This window comes from Chrysemys picta, chromosome 18 (assembly GCF_011386835.1).
Source record: "Chrysemys picta bellii isolate R12L10 chromosome 18, ASM1138683v2, whole genome shotgun sequence".
Lineage (NCBI taxonomy): Eukaryota > Metazoa > Chordata > Testudines > Emydidae > Chrysemys > Chrysemys picta.
The window spans coordinates 9,138,452-9,166,275 of NC_088808.1; the positions used below are offsets into that span (position 1 = coordinate 9,138,452).

The window sequence follows — 27,824 nt, forward strand, 5'->3', positions numbered from 1 at the left end:
CAGAAGTGATTGTTTCGTAGACATGATGAGTTATCTCAGGAGAAGTTTTCTGTTGAACAGGGGACTCTCCTGTTCCTTGTCAATCTCTAGTCTCTCCTGTAAAAGATTAGGACTGAGAGGCAGGGGAAAGTGCCTTCAATGCCAGCACTGCTGTGAGCAGACACAGCTTGCTAGCAAGGAGTCTGCCATACCTCGCCACTGGTATTGCAGAATCTCCACATCGGCTGAACACGCAGCTCCGCAACTGGATGTTGCTTTACACATCTGTGCTCATACCCTCAGCCACAGGCTCTGGGCCAGAGAAGGATCAATAACATTAGGGGGACTTTGTCATGGAAACAGGATTTGATCAGTTTCAAAGGATTACACTATGGCAACACTCTTGGGGGCTGGGAGAGGGGAGAATCTTGTAAACAGAGCTTTAAAGGCAGCCTTGAAAAGAACAGGGTCTGGTAAAAATGTTTGCAAGAGGTGTTGTGGCATAGTTGAGGCCCTTGGGAAGAAATGTGGTGGGAGACAGATATATTTTATGTCATTAGCTAATCACATGTGTATTTTTAACCTAACCATATTTTAGGCTCCTGTGTGCGGGGCCGGCTCTAGGCACCAGCAAAACAAGCTGGTGCTTGGGGCGGCACATTTTTAGGGGGGGCATGGCCGGCGCCAGAATGCCGCCCCTAAAAATGTGCCCCGGCCGCCCTGGCTCACCTCCGCTGCTGCCGCTCGCGTGCCGCTGCTCGCCCTCCCTCCAGGCTCTCAAACCTGGGAGGGAGGGGGAGATCCTGAGTGGCCGTGGCACGCGAAACAGCTGCTCCCCCTCCCTCCCAGGCTCTCAAACCTGGGAGGGAGGGGGAGATCCCGAGCAGCCGCGGCGTGCGAAACAGCTGATTCGCGCGCCGCTGCTCCCCCACTCTCCCAGGCTCTCAAACCTGGGAGGTTTGAGAGCCTGGGAGGGAGGGGGAGACTCTTAGTGGCCGTGGCGTGCGCGCCGCTTCTCCCCCTCCCTCCTAGGCCTGAGAGCCTGGGGGGAGGAGGCAGGGCTGGGGATTTGGGGAAGGAGTGGAGCTGAGGCGGGGCCGGGGGTGGGGTAAGAAAAAAACAGGGGGCGGGGGGGCGGCCAAAATTTTTTCTGCTTGGGGCAGCAAAAATCCTAGAGCCGGCCCTGCCTGTGTGATATAGAAAGTTCAGGTATTTGAGGAGAAAAAAAAGCCCCTCTTGGACAGAGTTTTGCAGGAAGTTGTTGCAACAAGGCACAACCACCTTGGCCAGCAGCGTGAGGTCTTTGTTAGAACAGATCTGCTCATGTCTGCGCTCACAGAGCGAGCATTTTCTTTCCAAGCCACAATCCAGAGATGGCGGAGGAAGAGTCAGAAGCCCACAACTGAGGAGCATGGTGAGGGCAAGGCAAGGAAGAGAGACCAGGGCTTAAAACAAAAGGTCTTTTATTGTCTTTAATCAAAGAGTATGGTACAGAGGAACTACACAGAGGCTTCATTCATTTCTTTTTTCTTTTTTTTTTTAATTTTTTTAAAAGGAGCCCTTTATTTACACAGGTGTTCCACATCACCATTTTGTAGCTAATCCCACCTTTGCATTTTGCTTGTTTTGTTAGTGATTCCCACCTAGTTGAAAGCAAGAGTCAGTCAGTTAAATGGTACAGCCAATGTGCTTCTGGCTAGGAAAAAAGGAACACCCTCTAAAAACCTTCACGAGCATTCCATTGCAATGAGTCCACCAGAATACTTACACCCAAACACTGACAAAAGGGAGCATGCTTTCTGAATAAATTTAGCATCCTGATCATTCTCAGCCTTCTTTACTTAAGGAAATATACCCTGGACGTGCACAAAGTCGATGCATGAAGAAAATGTAGAGGTTTTTTTTTAAAAGTAATTGTGCTTTATTTAAAAAAAAATACAATCAGACACTGTCCTGCTGTGTTTCAGAAAGCATGACAAAAAATGTTGCTTATTATCATTATTATTATTATTATTTTGTCGTTATATTAATATAAAATTAAGATTTTGCTTATGGTTTAAATTGTACTGTTTCCCTTCCCCCATCTTTCTCTGCGATACATGATATATCTCTATATATATTTTAAAAAAGCTTTCCAATGACCAACAGAAGTTCAACTAATAATAATAATAATAATGATAATCATACAAATGTGTGTGTGTAAAATATGGCTGGTTCTCAAACTACCAATGTACAACCTTTCCCCCCGCCCCTCCCTTGCGCTGCCCACGAGACCATGGAAGAATCTTGTCACGGACCTTCTGAGAAAAAAACCCTCCCAAAATCTAAAATCAATACAGAACCCTTGAGATTGTTGTCTTTGGTGTGAAGGGCATTAACCATGGGCAGCAAAAGCTGGTCTGCAGAAGATGCTGTGGTTGCATAAGGCTGGTCACTCAGACTGTAGAAGGAGCCCCAGTTAGGCCAAGCGTCATTGATGCTTTGGTAAGATTACCAGCTGCCTTATCCCCCTCCCCCGTGTTATTCCAGAAAACCCTCCCACTACCCCCACCCGGCGTCCCAAACTTTCCTCCATCTCTGGGTTTTATGCTCTCTTTCGTCTGCCTTCTAGATTCCGGAAGCTGATGGGTCTCAACTTCATTTCTGCAAACTGGATGGAGTATTCATGGCCCTTCCAGTGGAACCAGTTAATGCCCTGCAAAAACACACAGGCAACATGACCCCATATTAGTACAATCTGCATCCCTTGCTCTTATATAGTGCTTTTCAGCCATAGATCTCAAAGTACTCTATAGCTGGGGAAACAGAAGCACAGGAGCGGTGAAGTGACTTGTTCAAGGTCACCTCAGTAGGCTAGCAACAGAGCCAAGAACAGAAGCTAGCTCTCCTGACTGCCAGTCCAGATCTCTATCAACTAGGCAATGCTGCCGGTACATGTGTTATTCTATTATTTAACCTCATAACAGAGAAGTTGCAATATTTATTATGCTCCTGTATTTCTGCATTATAAACTCATAGATTGTAAAGCTGGAAAGGACCATTATGATCATCTCATCTGACCTATGCAACCCAGACTATAGAATTTCACACAGTGATTCTTGCATCAATCCCAATAAGTTGTGGTTGAATTAGGGCATTTTTCTTAAAAAGAGATCTCCAACCTCAATTTAAAGGCTGGTGAAGAATTTACCACGTCCCCTGTTCCAACTCCAACTGCACAACCTGTGACTAGAACAGCAGTGGGTTCCCCACAACTTTTGTCCCCGAGAGCAACTCCTGGTGTGAGATTAATGCAGCTGTAGTAGCTTTGAGATCCATCAAAGCCAGTATTCCTATGCCATTCCTTTTACTGACTCCTGCTGGAGGAGGCAGGGGCTTGGGCTAGAGTAACAGTGTCACTCCTCCACCGTTCTCTCCTATGTTTACTTCATTTCCAACAGAATGCTCTTTTTTAAAACATGTATTTGAAGTGATAAAAGCTCCAGCCCCAAACATTCCCATGAACTCTCATGCGAGAATGAATAAATAAGGTTGAGAACATGTTTGGATTGAACCGTGATTCTCGTTTGGTGAACATGATTTAATATACCCCGCACCCCATGATTTATTCAGTTTTAATGATGGGGTTTCTCCTGTCTCTCTTAAGCACTATATATTGGCCACAGCAAGAGACTGACTAACAGAATGAATGAACCAGTGGCTTGATTTGGTATGGCCACTCCTACATTCCCATGCCTGGTGGATCGTTACGTAACATGGCAAACTCACCTGACTGTGGCTGTTGTCACCGTATCTGCCCATCAGATTGACTCGGTGACAATTCTTGTACCAGAAAGCACCTTTGTAGGACAAAGCACAGTTTGTGATGGCAGCGTCATTGTCCTTATCAAAGGTGGAGAAGGACCGTCCATTGTGATAGGTCATGGAGTCACCTATGTAGGAGAAACAATGAGAATGGTGTCAGAGTTTTCACCTGGCTTCTATTCTGCATGTGCAAATGATTCAATGGTTAGGGGCAACTTTGAGTTTTTTGGGCATAAAATACCTTGGTTGCTCCTGCTAAAAAACCTGGCGGTGCATATCACAAGTTTTGCAGAGACCACTTTGAAACCGTGGTCCTGAATTTCACTTGAAATGCTAGTTGCCAAAAAATAAAGGAGAGATGCGCCCACACTGTGAATTTTGCCTCTGTATCCAGATTCTGAACCCACCACAAGCTTCTTGGGCTTCAGATCTGAAGTTTTGGTTCAGGCCCATCTCGGCTAAAAATGAATACCAAAAGTAAACGAAGGCCAGTCCACGGAGCTCTGCTGATCTACATCAGCTGAACATCTGACCTAAACATCATCGGTGTATAGACTTCAAAAAATGACAAATATACACATTTTAAAACTAAGTAGTTTAAATGGATTCCCCGTTCACTCACTGCACTTGCTGAATCCAGGATTCAAGCCCTCAAGGTGCAGCGTTTCTCTTGTTCAAATCAATGTTATATTGTTTAACAACTGCAGCAGAGCAGGGAACTACATTTCTTACGCTACTTTAGGTGTCAATAATGTTATCAGGAGACACGAAGAACCCCTAAGACCTTTATCTTCAGCCTTGATAGATGCTCAATTGCCTTTCCATTTACCTCTCAAAAATGCACTCACCAAATTTAATTCTATGCAATGTGTCCTTGGATCTGGCAACGCAACAATTGTCTGAAGTGAATTTGATCTCCACGGTCACTTCTACGGCTCTGTGTAAAATTGCTTTGGGGCCAATTTCTGCAGTTCATGCACTCGGGACTCAATCCTGGTCCTCTGTCCAAAGCCAGAGTGAACAGACAGTGCAGGGGGATCTTCATGTAGGTCACTAATGGAACGGAATCTCCCCTTCAGCAGGTGGCACAGCAGTGATGCTGCTACTGTAACCCATGAGCTGAAACAGCAGACTCTACCTCAGTGTGTTTGCCCTAGAATGGGGGAGTTTGACTAATGGAGCTGTATAATTGCTAAGCCATTGGCTACACTCCTGTCCCTGCTACTCAGCTCTTCAGAGAGCCACCATGGACAGCTGCAAGGTGCATAGTCCCCAGAGAGTTCTTTCTGTGGCCATGCCCAGCAGAATCACAGTATTTCTCTTTTGTTTAAGCCGTTATGCTCCTATGGCACAGGATTTAGCCCTTGGTCCTTACTCTGTCAACACTGAAGCCAAAGACGGGGCTGGACATGGTCTGCAGGCCTGTGCTTAATGGGATTGAAGGAGGCAGAGGAATTCTTCAGTAACATTATCAAGCATGTTATAACAGGCATCAGCCACACATTCTTAACAAATGGCGCTGCAGCAAGCTATTACAAGCCCTATTAATGACAGGTAGGTATTGCTAAAATGAGACATATGTCTGTTTTAGATGTTTGTTTACATTCTGTCATAAGCATGTTATAAAACGTGGCATCTGAAGGAGCAGAGCATTTAGAATGGAATCAGAGAGGAAAGCGATCCTTTCGCATTTTCCGATCTCCCCCCAAAAAGACTTACCTGCTGTGACAACAATCCCCGTTGTTGCTCTGAACCAAGTGGAAGGAAATTGTAGCTCCAGCCAGATATGGAGAAATGCCTAACCCTCCCCCTACGTCCTTTCCTGGCCTATTTCGAGTCTGAAAAAATATCAGTTTTAACCCACCTGCCGTTCCACTGTACCCATCCACTTTTAGCCGATAACGGGTCTTGGAGTCTCCCACGCTAAACCTGTCATAGAGAGCGTAAGCTGTCTCGCCTTTGTCTCGCAGATCCACACGCAGCTCATACTGGCCCTGGGAAGTGATTTTGTGGAGGTTCTCCAGACCTGTAGTAATGAATGGATAAATGAGTAAAGAACCACTGTGTTGTCTCTCTCGATCTTCTGTCCTAACATCTTATCACCACATATTACATCTTCCTGCCATGAGCCTCTTTAGAGAAGCCAATATTGTGGTCAGCGACATGGCTGTCATGCCTACAAGTGACTCATTCTCTTTTGTCTCAGAAAGTTCTTGGCAATCGCTTACCTATCCAGAATTCATCCCTGGGATCCCCAAACCCAGCAGCGTAAGTCCTCCAGTTCCTGTAGAAATCCTCATTTCCATTGTGGCGCCTCAGAAACACCTAAAACCCCAACATGCCAGTAGCGTTATATTTACAACAGTTGTGACTTTTACACACTAAGGGCTTCCCTACACCAACCATCCCAAAGCAACATGGGCACTGACATATTTCAGCCCAACTAGTACGATTTTAGCAGGCCCACTGAACGTTATTTTTAAACAAGGCCCATGTTTCTGCTTGGGCTCCAAGCCACCTCTGTATTTTGCAGCCTTGTGGTCAGTCCCTGCCCTCGGCTTTCTTAGCACTCCCTCAAAGCTCCATATCACTCAGCCGGGTCCTTCTGTATCCTTCAACCTGTTGTCCATGAAGCCTCAGTATTTCTCAAGCGCCGTTCCTTCACTCTTTGACACTTCTCAGACTCTCAGGCCCACCTGGCTTCTTTGAATTCCACAGATTCTCAGCACCGTACTTTGCTGTTCTTCTTGCCTCTGTTTTTACTGCCCTGCTTACCCACCCGTCAGTGGGACTGTAGAACTAATGCATTCTTCTCAGTCCTCGTTTCTCCTGCAAAGTTTTGGAAGTGGCTGCACCTCTGCTTCAGTCTCCCACCCTGACTGCAGTCGGATTTAGAACTAAAAGTAAAATTTCCCAAGTGTTTTGGCACGTTAATGCAACATCATTAATAATGCAGTAATTGACTGAGGCTGGGCCCTGTCTCATGTTCTTGACCCAGGCACAAGGCAATAGTGACAGAGGTTTTGGATCCCTTCCCGCAGTATACTCACAATCCATCCACCTCCATCAGAGATCATGTCACAATACACCTCCATAGGCTGTGACTTGTTTCCATTCGTATAAATGGTGTAAAGTCCAGAGGCACTTTCTCCATTCAACAGAGCTTGGGAGCAGTCTCTAGGGTAAGGATAGAGAAGTCCAACTGCACACAAAAGAGAAAAGCAGAGAACAGCGCTTGAGAAATCATTTATGAAAAGGGATGCATCTTCCTGTCATTTAGGTAATTAATTTGTGAGCTCTTTCTGGTGACAAGGCAAATAAATCTATTTCATTTAGAAGAGATACTGCTAAGAATGGAGTAATACACTAGTGGTGCACAAACCTGAAAATGTGCAATGGAAAAATCAACTTGACTGTCCACAAATCTGGATGAAAAAATACTGATATTTTGCAGTTATATAGCACATTCCTTCTTCAACTTGCTCATAGACTAATGAATCCTTACAGCACAATGGATGCATTAAACATTAGTGTCCTTAGTATACAGTTGTAGAAATTAAATCAGAACACTTAGGTGACATGGCCAAGAAGGTTTCTCAGCTGGTCAATAGCCCAGCCAGGAATAGAGTCCAGGAGACCTGACTCTAAATTCTAGAAAAAATCCTTGACCCTGTATTCACACTCTAGACAATATTGTAACAATCTTTGTGCAAAATATGCCTTGTGAGGAGTCGTTTAAAAACTAACGCCACACTGATCATTAATAATCTTATGGAACATGTGTACATAATGCCTATTAAGTGTTATGAACACAAGCTGAGATTATGACTGCCATTTGTTTACTAGACAAGTTTGGGGAGTAGGTAAACTGGTTTCTCAAAGACAAAGGACAAATTGATACTTCTAGCCAGCTGTCATCAAAGTTGATTGGTAGCCACCTGTCAAGTCGCCAATCAAGGGGGGTGGGGCAGGAACAGATCAATCTGCATTTTAGCAAACAACAGCATGGAACCTTTTCCCCCCAAACCTCCATGTCTCCTTCCTCACAACTGGAATAAACTTTATCTAGGGGTAACTCTCAAGAAAATGCATTTCAAAGGGTGACTGGACTATAAAAGTGAGGGGCAAAACACCCCAATTCATCTATCTTTCACCTAAGAAGACAAAGGTACCAACCTTTTGACTCTGAGGGGAGATCCTGACCTGAGAATTTGGTCAGCCATGTTGCTGGAAATATGGTAAGGATTTTACCTTGAACCAAGGCTAGCTTGTTAAGTTTTAGCTACTAGAAAGTGTGTTCATCTTTCTGTCTCTTGTAATCATTTCTGACTTTCAGACCTGATACTTGAATTCACTTAAAATCATATTTTCTTTTGTTGATGCACTTGCTTTGTTTTTTAAGCTAAACCAATCCAGTGTTGAGTTTAAACAGAACGGTTTGGCAACTCCAGTTAAAGTAGCAAACTGTTGAATATTGACCCTTTATAGAGGCAATGGACTTGTAATATCTGAACAGCCCAGGACAGGGCTGGACAGTGCAGAACACACATTCCTGGGAACACACATTCCTGGGAATTTGTTGGGGTCATTCTGCAAGGAGTCACCAAGGCAGCTGGAAGCCAGAGCGTGACTGGAGCTTTGCTGACAGGTTGCTGGGGTCAGAGCTGCTGGACCAGAGCTGGAGCTATACACAGACACTGAGGGTGTGATTTGCATGCTGGAAAGCTGTTTGCGAGTGTCCCAGATTGGGAGCTACAACAGCAAAGCATTGTGAAGCACCCAAGGTTGCGGACCAGGTGGTGACACAACCCCTAGTCTGGATCGCAACCCAGAACTTCACTATATATAAAAAAAATCAGATAATACATGCCATAAAGACATATTTAGGGACAGGTTTCTAAAACTAGGCCTCCTGTGTATGCCTGTAATTTTGAAGGCACAATTAACTGCATTTATATGCCTACCTACCTGCAATGTGGGCACAATCATGTAGTTAAATGTTTAAGTGACATCACTTGTGTCTGCAACTACCTGCAGGACAAAACTGCACCTTTAATGATTTGCACGTATGACACGTGAGAGTATAACAGTGGAAGCATGGCTAAAGCCAAGATGAAAATCAGGACTTCTTCAATAACAAGTGTAATGCAAAGTATGTTATAAAACAAGGCATGTGAAAAAAAACCAACAACAATGGTGCATTTTTTTTTCTGACTACAACTTAATAGAGGCAATACAATTTCAAACACAAAAAAATCCCCCCAAACTATTAAAATGTGAATGTTGTGGGCATTTTCTTGACATCTTTGAAATGACTGAAAAAAACTATTGATTTTAGCGTATTCGGTGGAAATAACTGCAACAGGTGTAATTAAGGGATGTTCTGAAAAGGTATATTAGGTGTATTTCTATTATTAACACTTTTATAGTCTCAAAGCCAGCTGTGTAAATGTAACTCAAGATCCATTGTGTATTATGTGACACCCTCTGCGCCAGAGGGTTTGAGTCCGTTACAGCTCCCTACTACAGGCCTCCAATTCAGGAAAACATCCCTCCTGAGGACAATTACTCAGAGGGGAGGGTAAACACACTTACTCATGTGCTTGCCTCCCCACTGAGGTCAACAGGACTCAAGCATGTACTTAAAAATAAGCACGGACTTAATTGTTTGCCTGAATAAGGTACTACCTCTTTAGCTGGCGCTGTAGAGATCTCCAGTTACTGGTCGTGACCAAGAAGGCAGATGTCACTTAAACACCTCAAGATCTGATTCTGCTCCCACTTGCTGGTGTAGCTCCATTAACTTCAATGAGGTTACTCCTGATTGACACCAGAGTTGACTGCAAGCAGGTTCAGGGCCCTGTGACTTTACCTAGCATTTTATAAGCACTTGACCTGATGTCAACATAGATGGCAGGAGTCAGAGGCAAACATTTGAAGACGATGTTGAGTTTGGAAGGTTGAGAAGTGAGGAGAAGGGCAGGTGGAATTTTGTAGCCATTTAATCCTTAAAAACGTCATTGTATTTTCCCTGCCATCAAAAATGTGTCTGCTTGACTGTCAGCTTGATGAAGCTTTCAGAATTGCATTCATTGCATCCTTTATTGCATTATTATTGCATTCAGCTCAGTGGAAAGCCTTCCCAGGTAGTATCAGAATGAACACTCTAGGGTAGCAGGATGAAAACTGAGTGAACTCAGTGGGAAAGAGAGAAGGGAGAGGAGAAGCTATCCAGGGGTTAAATCTCTGAGGGCCAAATTCTACCTGAGTGCAAGCCACTCCACCCAATCAGGCTGTGGGTGGGTGGAGTGTGGAGGGGTTGACTAGCTGAATTCCATCCTTCCAGTATGAGAGCAGTGAATGGGGCTGCTGCCTTGTACAGAGTTTAAGTCTTGCAGGGAGCCTTGCGCTGGCCTTCTACAGAGAGGCTAGCCGCTCGTGTAGATTCTTAGGATCCCGGGTGGGTTTGTACGGTCCATGCTGCTGGGGCTTCACTGTTAGTGTTTTTCAAGCTAGCTAGACCAAAGCTAGCTCAAGCTACATGAACTATAGTCACACCTCTGACTGCAGTGTAGACCATACTCACTGCCCTAAGCATACTGCAAGTATCCACTGCCCTTTGACTTCAATGGGAGCTGCATCTGCCTATTCCAGAGCTCAACTTGGTCCTAAGAATGGAAACGTGTAGATAATTCCAACCCCTCATACAAAGCAAAGGCCTTACTTGTGGTGAAGATAGTCTGGATTCTCTTGCTCTTCAGGGCTCTGTTCAGTGCCTGCAGTTTCACTGTGTACTGGGTGGACGGGTTTAGCTCAGACAGGCTGTAGGAAGTTGCCTCAGGTCCCAAGATGACTTCCTGTTGGGAGAATAAATCCTAGAGAAACTCTGAAATGAACAAACCCACGGACTGGAACGGTTACATATTTTAGATTTTCAGATGCCTTTTTATATAAATTATTGATGGTATTTTTAACCATTTCAATGATTTATGATGAAACTTTATTCCTACGAGATTTTTACCAGGCTAATGTTCATTAGTAGCATGAGAAAGGTTGCCTGGAAATTAATGTTTAATATTATAATGTTTAAGGAGTGTAGCTTAAAAGCAAGCACGGTAGAAGTTAACATGGCTTATATATACACACATTATATACTGCCAGAGGGGCGAAATTCATCAAAAATTAAGCTGGATTGTCCTTTGTGGTATGTCTGTAGATGCCACTGAACTGAATTTCCAAACATGTTGATTTTGGACAACCATCTTGGAATACCTAGAAGAGGCCTGACTTTCAGAAAGTGCTGAACACCCGCCCTCTGAAAATCAGGTCTTTAAAAGTAGCTCAAGTTGAGCACCCAAAATCACTAGCCACTTTTAGACACATATGCCCATTGCCTTTATTCCATAGACTTTGGATGGGAGAAGGCAGCTGCTTGCTGTCTGATTTTTCTCCCTTTTGCAAAGGGAGGGAAGATAGTCTATATGTCATCCAGGCTGTAGCTAAGTTTTCATTACAGGAAAGCACTGAGACATGTGCTTAATGTTAGACGTGTGCTTCCGTCCCATTGGCTGGCATTTTCTGAGCAACTCTACCAGCATGTCTCCCAACTCAGAATTTGTGAGTTAGCTCCAAGTGCGGTACCTTGACTTTGCCATCGATAGACTCGTAGATAAGGAGATAGCCGGTGACAGAAGCCCGTGGAGGCCTCCACGACAGCACTGCTGTTTCTGACTGAACCTCAATGGCACTCAAATCTCTTGGCGCATCCATGCCTAGAGGAGACAAGATACAGTGAGTGCAGGGCTGGCTTGATGGCAGCAGACAATGGAACCTTGTCGCACTGCTCGGGGCTGCAGTGCCGGGGGAAGGCTTGACACTGCACCTGTAGTGAATTTGGTGAAGACTGTCTCACTCTTCTGTGGTCCCTTTACTGCATAGATCCTCAGCACATATTCGGTTGCAGGACGAAGGCCATTGAGGTCATATTCCACAGTGTTCCCAGACACCGTCTGAGTAACTTCTGGCTCTACACAGCAAACACACAAAAGATGGGAACAGAGAACTTTAGATTACGAGCCGCTAGAAGTCATGGCGTCGGTTGTAAATGGCAAGCACTCCTCAGAGGGAGGCTTCACACCAGCGCTCTGAATGACCACATCCTGAGCTAAGGGCTGATCATTCATTGGACGGAAAGCCATTTTCCTGAGGTGTTTCAGGGCGAGGATGAAATAAGCAGAGGCAGTGGCTCGGTGGAGTCACTGCCACAACCCACACTAAAGCTGAATTAAACTGTTAACACTACAGTCAATTCCATACAAAAGTACCAGCGCCCCCTGCTGTATGCGTTGAAAATAACTGTGTTTTCTCTTCGCCTCAAGGATAACACAGACACAGCTCTGCTGCTGCTCACCGCCTGGATTAGGGATGGACAACTTACTTAAATGAGGATGCTGTAACATGCTCCTAACCAGCCTTCACCCCTCAAATTCAACCTTCCTCTCCTCCCTCCCAGTTGCTGAATCCAGTCCTGAGCACCATTCTCACTGACTGCCCTGTGGTCAAGCTCAAAGATGCCCCCACTGACCCTTCTTACCATCCTCAGCAATGTAGGAGATGATGTAATTGTCCACTGTGGCAATCGCTGGCTGCCAGATTGCCAAGGCCTCAGAGTCTGTGATATTCACCGCTACCAGTCCTGATGGGCTGTCCAGAGCTGAAGGGACAGATAATACCATAATGAGGGAATTATATGTATTAAGGGCTTCCCTGCTGCCTCTAATATGCTGTACCAGGCACATAGTGCAAACTGTGCACACACTGCTGCCTTTGCATGGTCCTCTTTGGGAGGGACGGGGGGGGGGGGGTGTTTACTGGAAAGGTGTCATGCTTCACAAAACAGCACTGCTGCAGAGTGAGGTCATCATGGGAGAGGATTAAACTCATACCAAGAGGCTGGCAGCGAGAAATTATATTCAAAGTCTCAGTTCCACAGGCTCTCAGATAATACTCTTGTCATCATCCGTCTTGGGGCCTCTTTCAGACCTGATACATTTCTCTCCCCAGTGCTCTCAGTCCCAGACAGGTTCTTGGGGAAAACTCTGACTACCGAGGCTGGGGAAAGGACTGAACTGATGGCAACTCATGGCCATTACAACCATCTACAGACTTCTAACCACAATTGTTTTGAATCACATAATCTGCCTTTCTACATTATTCTTGTGGGGATTGCATCTTCCCTCCTTTTCATGCCTCCCATCAGAGACCTTGCACTGGGACCATTAGCTGCTCCCAAGGGTGAAGGAGGCGAAGTATGACCTGGCCTCCAGTGCTGAGTGCATTGCCCTTTCCTCCCAGTGCTGTGTACCCCTATGAGCCCAGCAGAATGATGAATCAATTAAACTGCAGCTGGTTTCCAAAGGGACCTGGGGGAAACCCTATCCCTGATTTATGTAAAACTATGCTAGACAAAAGAGAGATGAGAGAGAGGATGGTTTGCTGGGACTGGGCTGGGACTCAGGAGATCTGGGTGCAATTCCTTGTGCCTCCAAACTCCCCGTCTGGTTCGGGCCAAGTCACTTAATCAATCTGTGCTTCAGTTCCCCATCTGTAAAATTGGGCTAATAATGCTTTCTTTCTGTTTTGTCTGTTTGGACTATAAGATATCTGAGGCAGGGTCTGTCTCTCACTACAAGTTGGGACGTGCTTAGCAGAATGGAGCAGTTAAAGCCTCTAGACTCATCTGCAATACAAAGAATAATAAACCACTAGGCAAAATACAAACAAAATAAATCCTCTAGTCAGTATCAGGGGATAGCTAAAATGTGACTTGGTTGGTCTTTTTCATCTCTGATTTTTATGAGTCTTCTGTATGATACATGAACTTGAACAAACTTACTAGGCCCTTATTTCTTTGGGGCATTACCTGTAGTCAGAATTCCAGAGATCGGCTCGCTTTCTTCAAACCCTTTGATGGATATTATACTGACAGTGTAGTCTACACCTGGGATCAGTTTCACCAGCTTGGTCCTAGTATTGGTTCCATCCACCGTCACAACATTGGGAGTACCTAGGTGCAAACCAAATGTCAAGGCAATGATGATATGATGTTCCAGCTAGTGTTTAGGCTGTGGTGCTGTGCTCCAAACAAAGGACTTCATTTCCAGTACAGAAATACGTTTCATGGAATCATAGAAATGTAGGGCTGGAAGGGATCTCAAATCCAGCACCCTGCACTGAGGCAGGACTGAGTAAACCTAGACCATCCCTGACAGGTGTTTGTCCAACCTGTTCTTAAAGACCTCTAGAAAAGAGGATTCCACAACCTCACTAGGAAGCCTGTTACAGGGCCTAACTATCCAGATAATTAGAAAGATTTTTCTAATAACTAACCAAAATCTCCTTTGCTGCAGAGTAAGTCCCTCATTTCTTGTCCTACCTTCTGTGGTACAGAGAACAATTGATCCCCATTCTCTTTATAACAGCCCTTAACATAACTGAAGACTATTATCAGGTGCCCCCTCAGTCTTCTTTTTTTATGACTAAACATGCCCAGGTTTTTTATTACTCTTTCCACACAGGTCAGGTTTTCTAAACCTTTTGTCATTTTTGTTGCTCTCCCCTACACTCTCTCCAATTTGTCCAGAGCTTTCTTAAAGTGTGGTGCCCAGAACTAGACACAGTACTCCAGCTGAGGGCTCACCAGTGGTGAGAACACAATAGTAACCTCTCCTGTCTTGCGTACAACACTCCTTGTTAATATGCCCCACAATGATATTAGCCCTTTTTTACAACTGCATCATGTTGTTGACCTATATTCAATTTGTGATCCACTATAATCCACAATTCCTTTTCGGCAGTCCTGCTCCCTAGCCAGTTATTCCCCATTTTGTAGTTGTGCATTTGATTTTTTTTCCTTCCTAAATGAAATACTTTGCACTTGTCTTTATTGAATTTCATCCTGTTGATTTCAGACCAATTCTCCAATTTGTCAAGGACGTTTTGAATTCTAATGCTGTCCTTCAAAGTGCTTGCAACCCCGCCCAGCATGGTGTCATCAGCAAGTTGTATAAGCATATTCTCCATTTTCCAAGTCATTAATGAAAAGTATTGACTAGTACTGGCCCCAGGACCCATCCCTGTGGGACTCCACTGAATTGATGATAACTATTCTTTGAGTACTGTCTTTCAACCAGTTTTGTGCTCATTTTATAATAATTTAATCTAGGTCATATTTCCTTAGTTTGCTTATGCGAATGTCATGTGAAACTGTGTCAAAAGCCTTACTAAAATAAAGATATATCACGTCTACCGCTTCCCCCCATCCACTAGGCTGGTAACCCTGTCAAAAAAGGAAAGTAGGTTGGTTTTGCATTCTTGACAAATCTATGTGGGTTGTTCCTTATCACCCTATAATCCTCTAGGTGCTTACAAATTGATTGGTTAATAATTTGTTCCAGCGTCTTCCCAGGTATTGAAGTTAGGCTGACCTATAATTCCCCAGGTCATCTTTGTTCCTTTTTAAGGATAGGTACTATGTTCCCCCTTCTGGAACTCTGCCATCCTCCATGAGTTCTCAAAGATAATTACTAATGGTTGCGAGATTGCTTCAGCTAGTTCTTTGAGTAACCTAGGACAAATTTTGTTAGGCCCTGCTGACTTGAAGACATCTAACTAAGCTATATATTCTTTAACCTCTTTTTCCCCCTATATATTGACTTGTGTTTCTTCCCCTTTGCTGTTAATATTAATTGCGTAGAGTATCTAGTCACCACTAATCTTTTTAGTGAAGACTGCAGGAAAATAGGAATTAACCACTTCAACCTACTTGATGTCATAAATTATTAGCTCTCCTTCCCCACTAAGTAAAGGACCTACACTTTCCTTCAGCTTTCTCTTGCTCCACTGTATTTAAATAACCTTGTTTTATTACCTTCAATATCCCTTGCTAGGTGTAATTCATTCTGTGCCCTACCCTTCTGAGTTTGTCCCTCCATGCTCGTGCTATGTACACACAGGGCCAAATGTCCCCCTTGGGTAAACCCACTGACGTCAATAAGACTGAATGGGTGAAAACAAGGGGAAATTTTGACAGTTGAGGATCAGTAAAAATGGTCTCCTTGAAACATAAAATCAAAGGGGCAGGTTTATTCATGTTTTTTTCCCCTAGTGGTCCAAGTGCCAACATTTGAATACGTGTAAGAAAAAACTATAATCTCGTGCACATGCACTGCCCCATTTTCATGTGCAAAATAGGTAACTGTCATGTTCAAATATAGGTATTTGCACATGCAATTAAATACAAAGAAATCAAAGATTCTTGTATATTTGGACCTCTTTGGTTTTGTTTCTGGTGGGAGGAGAAGAAAGGCCAGATATCTATTCAGTCTCTCTCCTTGGCCCACTTAATCTCAGACCAAGACACAGTGCATATTAGCCTGAGAGGTTCTACCTGCATATACAGGGACTCGGGATATTTATTTATTCCAAATTCTGGTCCTACTCCAACAAAGCATTTAAACACATGCATAACTTTATGCTTTTGAGAAATCCCAATGATTTCAATGCGACTACTCTTTTGCTTAAAAGTTACACATGTGCTTTGCTGGATCAAGGCCTAAATCTTAGTTGAAAAACCAACCCCAGTTATCTGATGTTGGTGGTTTCCCATTTTGTAGTTTCATCCCTATCTCCTTCCTGTTCTGTTCTGTGGCACTTCCAGTGTATTTCTTTTAGTCCCTGGCCCTAGCATGCTCTTCACATGCTGTTAGCTGATCTTTCCACCCAGAGGTCCCATAAGTTGTGCTAATTCTGCTGCTCATCAAGGAAGTCTCATGAAAAAGACAAGTTTCCCATTTGTCAGTGAAGCACTAAAACAGAGAGAGGTCATGGTGGATGGAATGAAACATCCTTGAGGGATGTTCAAGAAAGCGTTGACTTAGAAAACACAGTTAAAGCCACAGATGAAATTTTAAAAAACAAACTATTTTTGATCTTCAAGAACCAACTTTTCAGCATGATGCATGCACGCTGAAGTGCTTAGGAAATGGGAGCTGAACTCTTTGGAAAATCTGGCTCCAATTATGGGTGCTGCTGAGCACTTGGAAATCTGGCTTTTTTGCAAATCTGCTCCATGGCATACTAGATATGCCAGCCATACAGTAAGGGTACGTCGACGCTACCCGCCGGATCGGCGGGTGGTGATCGATCTATCGGGGATCGATTTATCACGTCTCGTTTAGCCATGATAAATCGATCCCCGAACGCGCTCCCCGTCGACTCCAGAACTCCACCGCTGCAAGAGGCGGAAGTGGAGTCGACGGGGGAGCGGTGGCCAGCGATCCTGCGCCGCGAGGACGCGAAGTATGTTAATCTAAGTTGATCTAAGATACGCTATTCTCGTAGTTGAAGTTGTGTATCTTAGATCGATTTCCCCCTCCCCCTCCCAGTGTAGACCAAGCCTAAGTCCACCCACTGGAACTGGTTAAGTGCACACTAATTGTGCCTGCCAGCTGCTGGCTAGCAAGAGAATTGAACCTCTGTGTCCTTCTGATATGGAGGCTAGACTGCTGTGTACCAAGTGACTGACACCAGCGTAACCCTAGTCTCTTCCCTTTGCTCTCTACTCTCTTTAACCAGTGCACCCTTATTCCTTTCACTACCCCACCGCTTCCTCACCTCCTGTTATGGGGACATATGAAATCCGGAAGCTCTCCACTCGGGTCCTTGGAGGCGACCAGCTGACCGTGGCCGAGTTTTCAGTAATGTCAGAGAAACTGATTGCCTTGGGCGATCCCACAGCTGCCGGTGGAGTCAGAGGGAGAAGAAAAACACACCACACAGACACAGAGAAAGAGTTAAAGCATGTGCTTATCAATCATTTTTTGCTGGAATAACAATTGACCTCAGCCTTCTGTCCCAGGAGCTGAAGCTATAAATATCGAGTTCAACATCACGCTAGAGAAACTTCCACACAACTAAGGATTTTATGACCTGCTCAGAACAATCGGTTCTGATTTTGTTTTCCAATAAAGTTACAGCCATGTCCAGCCTCATAAAAAAGCTATTAAATGTATTATTATTATATATTACTTTATTAGTAGTATATAGCAGGGAATAATGATAATTGCAAGGGCTATGGAACAGATCCATCTTTTGGTTTGCACTTTATAGTGGATAGAATTTGTTCTAGCCATTATTTTCTGTATCCAATTTCGCTTGGTCTATTTTTAGTTTTACATTGAACATCAGAGGCAGCCCATCCTTACACTCTGAAAAGCATTTGGGCACAGCAGTCTTCAAAAATGGAGAGAGGCTGAGCTCTGGTGCCAAGTCCCAGGCAGGCAGGCAGCCCACAAAAGGTCTCGAATCTGCGGTCTTGGTGCATCAAGGGCTCCATCCCGTGAGAGGCTGAGTGCCCTCAACTCCCGCTGATACCAAAGGGGGTGGAGGACGCTCAGAAACTTGCAGGATCAAGCCCCAGATAAGATCACAAACTCCAAGTAACTCCTAGCCCAAGTCAAAATCATTGAAGGTTCAGAATGCAGAGAGAACATAGTAGCCCAATGGCACCAGAGGGCCTCCCGGCTGTGCAGTGTGTAGAAGAAACCATTCACTCCCCGTGGTGGAGCACTATTCTGGACTATATTTCTCTCTGTGTAATGGCATGCAGAAGGGGATCAGGGGCAGCCAGTGGGACCACAATTACATAGATCCACTAGGACAGGCTGCAATATCACCTGGGGTCTGGCTGTGCAGCTCCCCTGCACCCTGCTTATGAAAATGGGGAGGATTCCATCCCCTCAACCCCAGAGTACAGCCCCCGGCTGAAAGCCGCTTGAACTTGAGCTTTGCATATGAAAGCAGCATTTTACCCACATTCCCTGGCTGGGAAGTGACCGAATATTTAGAGCCAGAGAACAAATCGTTTAGAGGGAGGAGGACAGGGAAGGAATTCTTTTGGCTTTCATTCCTATGGATAAAACCACTGTTTCATCTCTCTCTCTCTCTCTTTCCAAAGCAGGGGGCATCGCTAAGCAGAATTTAAAGGGGCCTAGGCAAGGTATGTACATATTGAGAGCAATGCAGCTGATGTTTCGGCTGCAAACTCATTTGGGTTGGACGCTGTCTTGTTCTGTACGGCGCTGAATGCATTGTTGGCACTTCACAATCAGTAAGAATAAGGTTGGTGTGTACACAGCCATTAAGCTGTGTTTATGGCTGATTTGCATTGCCAGAGCAACACAAAGTAGCCAGTGCATAACAGTGAATATGGCCCCATATATATTTTTGCATAGGTGGAACTACTGGAGGTAGATAGGTCTTATGAGGGATGGGGGAACTGTGAACCTTTTGAGGCTTTGGTTTCAGTCTCTCTCTCTCTCTCTCTCTCTCTCTCACACACACACACACGCACGTGCCCTTTTGTTAAAAACCTGTTGCCCTTCCAACCCTGGCTCCTAATAAGTTTGTGTACACATTGGCTGGAATCAGACATGTAAATCAGACTGCATGCACCACTTAGATAAGTAGAAAAACATGTGTCAAAGAGATTCAGTCTGAAGACGTGTTCGAAATTTTTGCCACATCTGAGCAGTATTTTAACCAATTAGATCTAAGGCCTGGTCCCCACTTAGTCCGGACTTCGGACTAAGGTACGCAAATTCAGCTACGTTAATAACGTAGCTGAATTCGAAGTACCTTAGTCCGAACTTACCGCGGTCCAGACGCGGCCGGAAGTCTCCCCCCGTCGACGCCGCGTACTCCTCTCGGCGAGCTGGAGTACCGGCGCCGACTCTGAGCACTTCCGGGATCGATCCGGGATCGATTTATCGCGTCTTAACCAGACGCGATAAATCGATCCCAGAACATCGATGGCGTGCCGCCGGACCAGCCGGTAAGTGAAGACTAGGCCTTAGGCATGATGAGGGCCTCCCAGCACTGTGGGGTGACAACACCTGGTGCTTGAAAGTTCACTTTCAGCATTTCAGTCCTAATCTGCCCTTTTGACTGTAACAAAAACAATCCTGATAATGGTTAACAAAAATAAATAGCCCACACAAGAGAAGTCCATTAGCAGAAGAGTGAGAAATACCAAACACAAGCTATAGTAAGAGGATGAGTGGAGACAAGCCAGGGTGTAGGGTGAAAGGAAAAAAGAAAGGCCTGTGGGTGAAATGGCTTGCAAAGAAAGAGTTTGCAGGAAAAAGAGTCATAGAGGATTGTGACTTCCAGGTGCTCCTGGGAGCTCCAGCAGCAGGGCACTAAATCAGTAGAAGGGAAAGGAAAAGAAAACAATGTGTGCTCCCCTGAGAACTGTAAATTATCTCCACAGCTCAGCTGTCCACCTTGGGCCTGCTGGGTTTGTTCAAAAACAAGAGCAGGGGGGAGTGGGGGCAGGGCTTAAAGACAAAGCAAATTGGGTTTGGTAAAAGTGCACTGCACCAAAATCTGCTGCCGATTTAGCCATAAATCCACGATCTGGGGGAAACAATGAAGAAGAAAAAAACATAGATGAGAGAGAGCTGGAAATAATATTGATTTAGTTTTGCAATTCAAGTGAATTTAGTAGCTGCTGAAAGCTGATGGATTGATAGCCCTGGGGACTGAAAGCCTCTGGTGGGACCAGATCCTGACTTCCTTATGCATGGGTGAAATTCATCTCTGCACGGAGCGCCCCTGAGTACCACTTCAGCCCCACCTGTGCCCTATTCTCAGCATTTATGTGATGTATGACCTGTACGGTGCCTCTCTGCACGGGGCGAATTGCTCCCTGTTTGAATAGTCCCGTTGATGTCAATACTGGACTAGATCCTTGAACCACAACACAGGTGCAGCATGGGCAGTGACAGTGCAAAGCATTTTAGGTTCACTTCCACTGCCAGTGTGACTCTGCCGTGCTAGAGGGGCCACAACTTGGTGTGAAGAAGAAGTTCTGTTTCCAAATGGACACTTTATCTTTGGTCTTTCTGATGGGTATACAAGAAAGGCTCTATGGCCCTGTCCCCTGAGTCAGCTAGTTCGTCCGACAATGACTGTCCATAAAACTGGTTAAACAAGTTTTGTATGAATATTTTCCTGCACAAAAATGCAGTTTCAATAAAACGGAAATGCTCTGCAGGAAATTGTTGAGTTTGGCTACATGTTTCTATTTTCCAATCAGGGGAATCAAAATAATTTTGAATGAATATTTCAAAACCAAAATGACATTTTTGTTTCCAGCTGTTTTTTTTTTCCCAAACAAAATGTAAAGATCTTTTTGGCACATCAAATTATTTCTTTTCGATCAAAAATGGCTACATTTTCCATTAAATCTTTTTGATAGTTTTCATTTCATGACATTTGTTGCTATTTTGTCTTTTGCTTCCTATTTGGAAGGGAAAATAATGGTGAAATGTCAAAATTCCTCCAAATATTTCTTTACCATCATCGCAGAAATGCTATGAAAGTCTAACAGACAGAAGCTAATTAGATTTCTTGGTGGCATTGGCTACTGTTGCTGGGAGTGACATAACCGTTAACCTAAACCATTTAACTGGGATTTTATGGGCCCGGCTCTATTATCAATTATCCATGGGCTATTTATGGGTGTCTGTCTTCTGGACTATTAGCTTCAATAGCTGACATGCTCCTAAATCTTTCTCCCAGGGCCAAATCAGAATGTAGGCATGAGGAAATGTATAACTGCCGGTGGTTTACCATAAACAGTCCGTGAGTCAGTGAAAATGGGGACATGCTGCTAAAAAGTATAGCTGACTTTAAACATCACCCTCTCTTGAGAGTCAAACCTGTGGTTTGACAAAAGGCTGTCTGTGATGGATTGGTGTTCTGCTTATTGCAAATGCCTCAGACCGTAAGTACGTTTGCTTGATGTTTGCTTAAGGAACATGGTTGTGATCAGTTGGAAGCTGGTCACAAGTGTGCATTCCCCCTCGACCATGGGGGACCAGTTAGATGAATCATGGTGCCAGGCAGTCTCAGTGGATGCTTTCCAACACTGATCTACCATTGGCTCTTTTCTTCTCCAAACACCGGCTAAAGGTTATCAAGCCAGATTTAGGGCCTGATTCGCATTTTCACCAAGACCCCTTTATACCACTCTGGCAGTTTAAAATGGCCTGGATGTGAGAGTGGATTCCAGGGGAGATTTGAAAGGCACACACGGGAGTTAGGCACCCAGGAATCAGGTTTCAGGACCATGGCATTGGCATTACTCAGGGGCGGCTCTATGTATTTTGCCGCCCCAAGCACGGCAGTGAGGCAGCCTTTGGCGGCGTGCCTGCAGGTGGTCCGCTGCTCACGCGGATTTGGCGGCATGCCTGTGGGAGGTCCACCGGTCCCACACCTTCGATGTACCCGCCGCCAAATTGCCGCCGAAGCCGCGGGACCGGCGGACCTCCTGCAGGCAAGCCGCCGAAGGCTGCCTGACTGCCGCCCTCACGGTGACAGACAGGCCGCCCACTGCGGCTTGCTGCCCCAGGCACATGCTTGGTGCGCTGGTGCCTAGAGCCGCCCCTGGCATTATTCCATTTCTGTGCCAGCTTAGTTCCATCAAAGTCAATGGAATTCTGCCTGTGTAAAGGTGGCACGATACAGTGTAGAATCCAGCCCTGGTTTTTTTTTTAAAGCAAAATGGCACTAATAAACTCTTGTGTCTGCCTCTTTCCTTAGGGATCCCATTAACTGTAAGACTCAGTTAAGTAAGCACTGACACCAGGGTACTGTACTCCCAGTCAAGGTAATCTATAGTGTCCTCTATTTGAGGACTTCAAAGCACTTCCCAGACACTAAGGGCTTGATCCTGCAAAATGCTGAAGACTCTTGTGAACTGCTGAGCATTATCATCGCCCATTAAAATCGGGGTGAGTTGAGGGTGCTTAGCCCCTGGCAACCTTGCAAATCAAGCCCTAATTGAGTAGCCTCTCAATTGCCCTGTGAGTTAGGTAAGTTTTATCATCCATCTTTCACAGGTGGGAAACTGCGGGAGAGTGAAGACAACTGACTGTCCAAAGTTACATAGCAAGTCATGGACAGTGCCTGCAATAAAGGCAAATCTCCTGTCTCCCAAGCCCTGTGCTCTAACCACTAGACTATGCTGCTTGTCTTCAGATAAGTATGAAATAGTCCTCCTTGTGTTGTATTAAATATGGCGAACAAGACCAAGCAGAAGAGCATGCTCCATCAGATGGAAATCTTGGTGAGAGTTGTGGGGGCAAAGGACTTTTAAAAACTTTGTGAGAAGTCAAACTGGATGTGAGAGGGACAGAAATTAAAGAGACAGACATACATATCATGCTTTTCTCCCTCCATTGTAGAGACAATACCTGTGGTAGCTACTGCATTTATGGGCTGGGAACGTCGTCCACTGATAAGTCCATAGAGTTCAATGTCATACTTAGTACCCTCCTTCAGCCCTGTTATATCTTGGGTGCGTTCATGGCCTGGAACAATTAGTTCCCGTGGGTCAGACTGCCTGTCGGTATCCCTGATTTTAAGAACAAAGCTGTCGAAGACCCCATCATCTGCAGTCCAGGACAGACGGAAGCCACCTGGAGTAGCATCTGAAACCAGAAGGTTGTCAACCTCGGGTTCTGCTTCTAAAAAAAGGAGAAGATAGCAGTAGGAAGATGAAATTAGATTTCCCCTCCCCTACCAGTTCATATGACCTGCTCTAGGTCAGATCAGAGCACGCTGCAAATATCCAGCCACAGTTCAAAGAAACTGGAATAATCTGATAGCTATAAAAAAAGAAAAAAAAACTTTGGATATTCAGGAGTTATACAAGTACTGTACAAGATATATTTGAGTGTGAGTGTAGAAGTGCCCAACTTTTACAATACCCCAAAGCAGAACAAATATCTGGATACACACCATTTGCCCCTGTCATACAATATTAAAGATAATAATAGTAAAAGTGATGTTTATTTGTTCTCTGGCTTCCACTAGAGTTACCCATCCTTTGTGAGACCTTTATGACAAATAAAAACAAGGCATTGTTAATAATCTGCAGCTGTGCCTAGACCGTTGCTTGCTTCTCCCCCTTTGATAGGAGCACTGTAGAGGAGCCACTAAAAAGTTCCTTCATTCCTAACAATTATTGCATGTGGTTCTGGACTTCTTGATACTTCTGATCTAGACTACAGTGCCCACTTTTCCTTTGGAATCAATGCTGAAGCAGCAATGGGAAATCAAGAACATTTATATCCGCAATGCTGCACACTTAAGTCCAAAGAGGTTTATCTAAAATATCTAGTGGAGGAATCCACCTAAGAGGATTCCAGCAGCTAACTAAGATGGTTTCTCACTATTATTGTGGTTATCTGCCCCACAGGGTACTCTAGACATCATTAGCTGTAGCAATGCTACCAGAATAGTAACTGTGTAACAGTATCTCCAATGCGGTTGTAGTTGTCACAATAAAAGGTCCATATTTATTTTCTCACCAACGTTCAGCCATATAACTCGGGCTGTGCTGGTGCATGGAATGAGCAAATTCTGTTGCTGAGACTTGGTGAAAAGAACCAGTCAGCTAACAATAACTGTTCAATAAGGCCAAAAGGCAGCTGGAAAAACTCAGCTACGATGAGAATGAGAACACGGGCAATGCTTTGTTAAGAGATGCCCAACGCTATTGGTTGTAATGATCCTCTTGTTTATTTTCTGTGTGAGATTGGCATGGAGAATGAAGGGGAGGAGTCCATGGGCAGGAAGCCCAGTATGACTCTCCTGAATGGTCCTGACGGATAGACAATTGAAGAATACCGAGGTACCTGATGGCTTATAACATGGTGAACTCCTGCATCTGGTCTCCTTTCTCCAGCTAAAGGTTCTTGCATGGAGCAATTTACCCCTCCACCCTGTTCCACTCTTCTCCACTCGACCCCACAGAGACAGAACATAAAGAGAATACCAAGAAACGTAGAAATGGGATCACATTAGTGAACCTCTCAATCATGATGAGGTATGCGTAGCCATGATGAAAAAGTATATGCAAAGCCATGGTTTGTTTTGCAAATGGATTGCACACAACATCTTCCAGGTGAGAAGAGAAGCATGAAAAAGAGGATGGAAAAGAACAATTTGCCCACGATAATATACCTGTAACAGCCACAGTGCTTAGGGGCTTTGTTTGGTGCCCCTTGGCAAAACCATAAAGCATAACCTCATAGCCAATGCCAGTAATAAGGCCTTTAAGCTCCAGTTGCCGCTGGGCTCCTGTAAGGAGGAACTCCTGTGGGTCCAGCAGCTTGCCAGAATCCACCACGATTACTAGAAAGTTGTCAAAGGCATTCTCCGATGCCATCCAGGACACCGTGAACCCATAAGGATTAATATCAGAGACAGTTAGGTTTTCCAGTGGGGGCATGGACTCTAAAAGAAGGGAAGGTGCAAAAAAACAAAAAAGAAAAGAAGCAAAACAAAAACATTGCGAGTTAGACAATGTCACAGCTTCCAGCAAACATCAATCACAAGTTTCCCCCGAAAAACACAAGATTTAATGGAAATGCATGGCCACTACAACAAGGCTGGGATATTCAAAGGAGCCTAAAGAAATTAGGTGTTCAATTCCCACTGCATGCCGATGGGATTTGGGTGCCTACTTCCTGTAGGTCCCTTTGAAAATCCCCAACCCGGATACTTAAACAAATTTCTTCAATTTCACATGCACACAGAATCAGTTGTGAATAATAGAGGTTTACAATGATTTGAATAACACATCTATTTCCATCCTCCCCTCTCCATCACCATTGCTTTAGGGACAAGCCTCAATTTTGACATATCTCGCAACTTCACCCCAGTATCGCCTACTTTTCTTTCCAATGGTTGACCCAGCGGAACCAAGGCTTAAGCCAACATGGGTCGCTGCAAGCGTAAGATCTAAACAACTGAAGGATTGTTTCTTTGAGAGATTGTGCTAGCAAGAGCTAATGACAGCAGGTAATGGCTGAAGAACAGACTGGCTAAAAATCTTAATAGCCAACCATTCCTCCCCTCTCTCCCCTTTAACTGATATGTTGACAACTTAAAGAGATTCCAATGCTTATTCTGGTAGTTTTCAGACCAAAATGGCACTAGTTAAAGTTCAGAGGCATAGGGCCATTGGTTCAAAAGAGGCACTAAAATAAGTGGTCAGGCTTTCAAAAGAGCCCAGCCTGGTGAGCTCATCTGAATATCTGGTCCTAGGAGTCACAGTGGGAGTTACTGGGTCCTGAGCATTTTTGAGGATCTAGCCCTGATGGTGGTGCTCAGCCCTCGGCAATTTGACCCTAAACTTTTTTAAAAATCTGGCTTTGCTGTCTCATATGGCCCACTCATGGAATCTTGCAATCCTTCCTCAACATGATCACTTGCTATCGTGGAAGTTTATCCCTAGTAAGAGTTGAGTGGATTTGGTCCTTGACTTCCCACCCACCCACCCCAAAATAACCCTGCCTGCATTTCAGTATGTGTGACTACAGAAAGAGCACTGAACAGTAGAGATGGGCCCAAACCAGAAGCGTGGATCTGAAACACGCAGCTCAGGCACCTGAGAAAGTTTCTGAGCTGAATTCTACAGCGTAGGCCATGTCTACGCTTGGAGGTCGGAGTGTGACTTTCAGCTCGCACAGACATACGGGTGCGATTTCGCATCGAGCAAGCACACTAAACAGCAGCAAGGGGCAGCACAGGCTTTGCTCCGAGTACAAACATACCTGTAGCCCACAGCTAAGAACTAGAGGTGGCTAGCCCATACTGCGGCTGGCCGCTCCCCAGGCTCTCATGGCTACACTAGTATTTCTAGAGTGCTGATTCAAGGAGAGCGAGAGCAAGTACTTCTATGTTAAGTGGGAACCACATCCCTTGCTCCAACTGTAGACATAGCCTTAGTCTGATCCAGGAGCTCGGATACGGACCTCCAACTTCCAAACTTTGGGAAAGTTTGGGTTTTGATCAGAATCGGAACTTCTAGGCTTGAACCCATCCCTACTAAAAAGCCACATGGCTCTTCGAAAACTAGGCATGAACAGTGAAGTATTTCTTACTATTATCAAGGGAAGGACCAGAGTACCAGACCAGATAGGTTCTCCCATCCACAGTATTAAGCCACTTAATAATCTATAAATCCTCGAGCTTTGATGGCTGCATTGTGATGTGCCAATGGCTTTGTTAGAATTTGATGCATGTGGAGGGCATGACGCGGGCAGACCAGGTGCCAGCTCTTGGCAAGGCTTTAGGCCTCAGCCGAACACTGACAAATTCAATGCTGGAAACCAGACTGTTTTACCTGTGCATTAGTATGGTTTAGATGGGGATTGGAATTATAACAATGTGTTTAGTGTTTAGACTTTGTGAAATGCTTGTAAGTTGCTGCCTGCACTAATCTCACTTACAATTTCTTTATCACATGCTATAAGTTAATATTTAAGTTTTTGCTGTGTAACTGTAAAAATGTTTGCTCTGAAACTGTGAACCCAGCCAGGAGGGTTCGTTTCCTGTCCATCAAGAAGGCCTATCAAAACTAAATGGGCCATTGTAGAACATCACAATACAAAGACTTTGCTAATTGCTCCCCGACACCCATGAAGAGGCTACCTGCAAAAGGGCTAGTTCCATTCTGGAAGAAGGAACTAAAAACAGCTGACAAGAAAAATTTTCATCTCTTTTGCTGTTTGGACTCTCACAGGACAGAAAAGAGAAGCCGAGATCCCCAGGGTCAAACTGGGTTAGTCCTAAAGACATTCAGAGCTGACAGACTACTACAACTGTGTCACCTTCTGAAACCATAGACTGGTTTGCGTGCATATGTTTGCCTGCTTTAACCTTGCAATAACTTTTTCATTTCTTTTCTTAGTTAATAAATCCTTAGATAGTTTACTATTGGATTGGCTACAAGCGTTGTCTTTGGTGTCAGATCTAAGGTACAAATTGACCTAGGATAAGTGACTGGTCCTTTGGGAATGGGAGTAACCTGAATATTTTGTGATCTAAGAGTATAGCAACCAACTATCACTAAGTCCAGCTTGCCTGGGTGGCAAAATAGACTGGAATGACCAAGGGGACTGTGT

General features: G+C 44.7%; 1 protein-coding gene across 16 annotated transcripts in view; it reads right to left on the bottom strand.

The window, feature by feature from the left end:
* Positions 1-1,425: 1,425 nt before the first annotated feature.
* The window catches only part of TNC (tenascin C), a 96,361-nt gene continuing 69,962 nt past the window's right edge, over positions 1,426-27,824 (bottom strand). For 9 of the 16 annotated variants that reach the window (XM_024107483.3, XM_024107481.3, XM_024107480.3 and 6 more), the window contains 13 exons: positions 24,877-25,149; positions 23,103-23,375; positions 17,458-17,580; positions 13,706-13,849; positions 12,377-12,496; positions 11,666-11,809; positions 11,425-11,555; positions 10,508-10,640; positions 6,834-6,985; positions 6,012-6,108; positions 5,648-5,809; positions 3,748-3,911; positions 1,426-2,674 (listed from right to left, as the gene is read on the bottom strand). In XM_024107483.3, coding sequence (XP_023963251.2) covers positions 2,564-2,674; positions 3,748-3,911; positions 5,648-5,809; positions 6,012-6,108; positions 6,834-6,985; positions 10,508-10,640; positions 11,425-11,555; positions 11,666-11,809; positions 12,377-12,496; positions 13,706-13,849; positions 17,458-17,580; positions 23,103-23,375; positions 24,877-25,149 — 2,027 coding nt within the window. In that variant the 3' untranslated portion in view covers positions 1,426-2,563. The remainder of the gene's footprint in view (positions 2,675-3,747; positions 3,912-5,647; positions 5,810-6,011; positions 6,109-6,833; positions 6,986-10,507; positions 10,641-11,424; positions 11,556-11,665; positions 11,810-12,376; positions 12,497-13,705; positions 13,850-17,457; positions 17,581-23,102; positions 23,376-24,876; positions 25,150-27,824) is intronic. The other 7 variants (XM_024107484.3, XM_024107485.3, XM_065572626.1 and 4 more) reach the window with 2 other exon arrangements.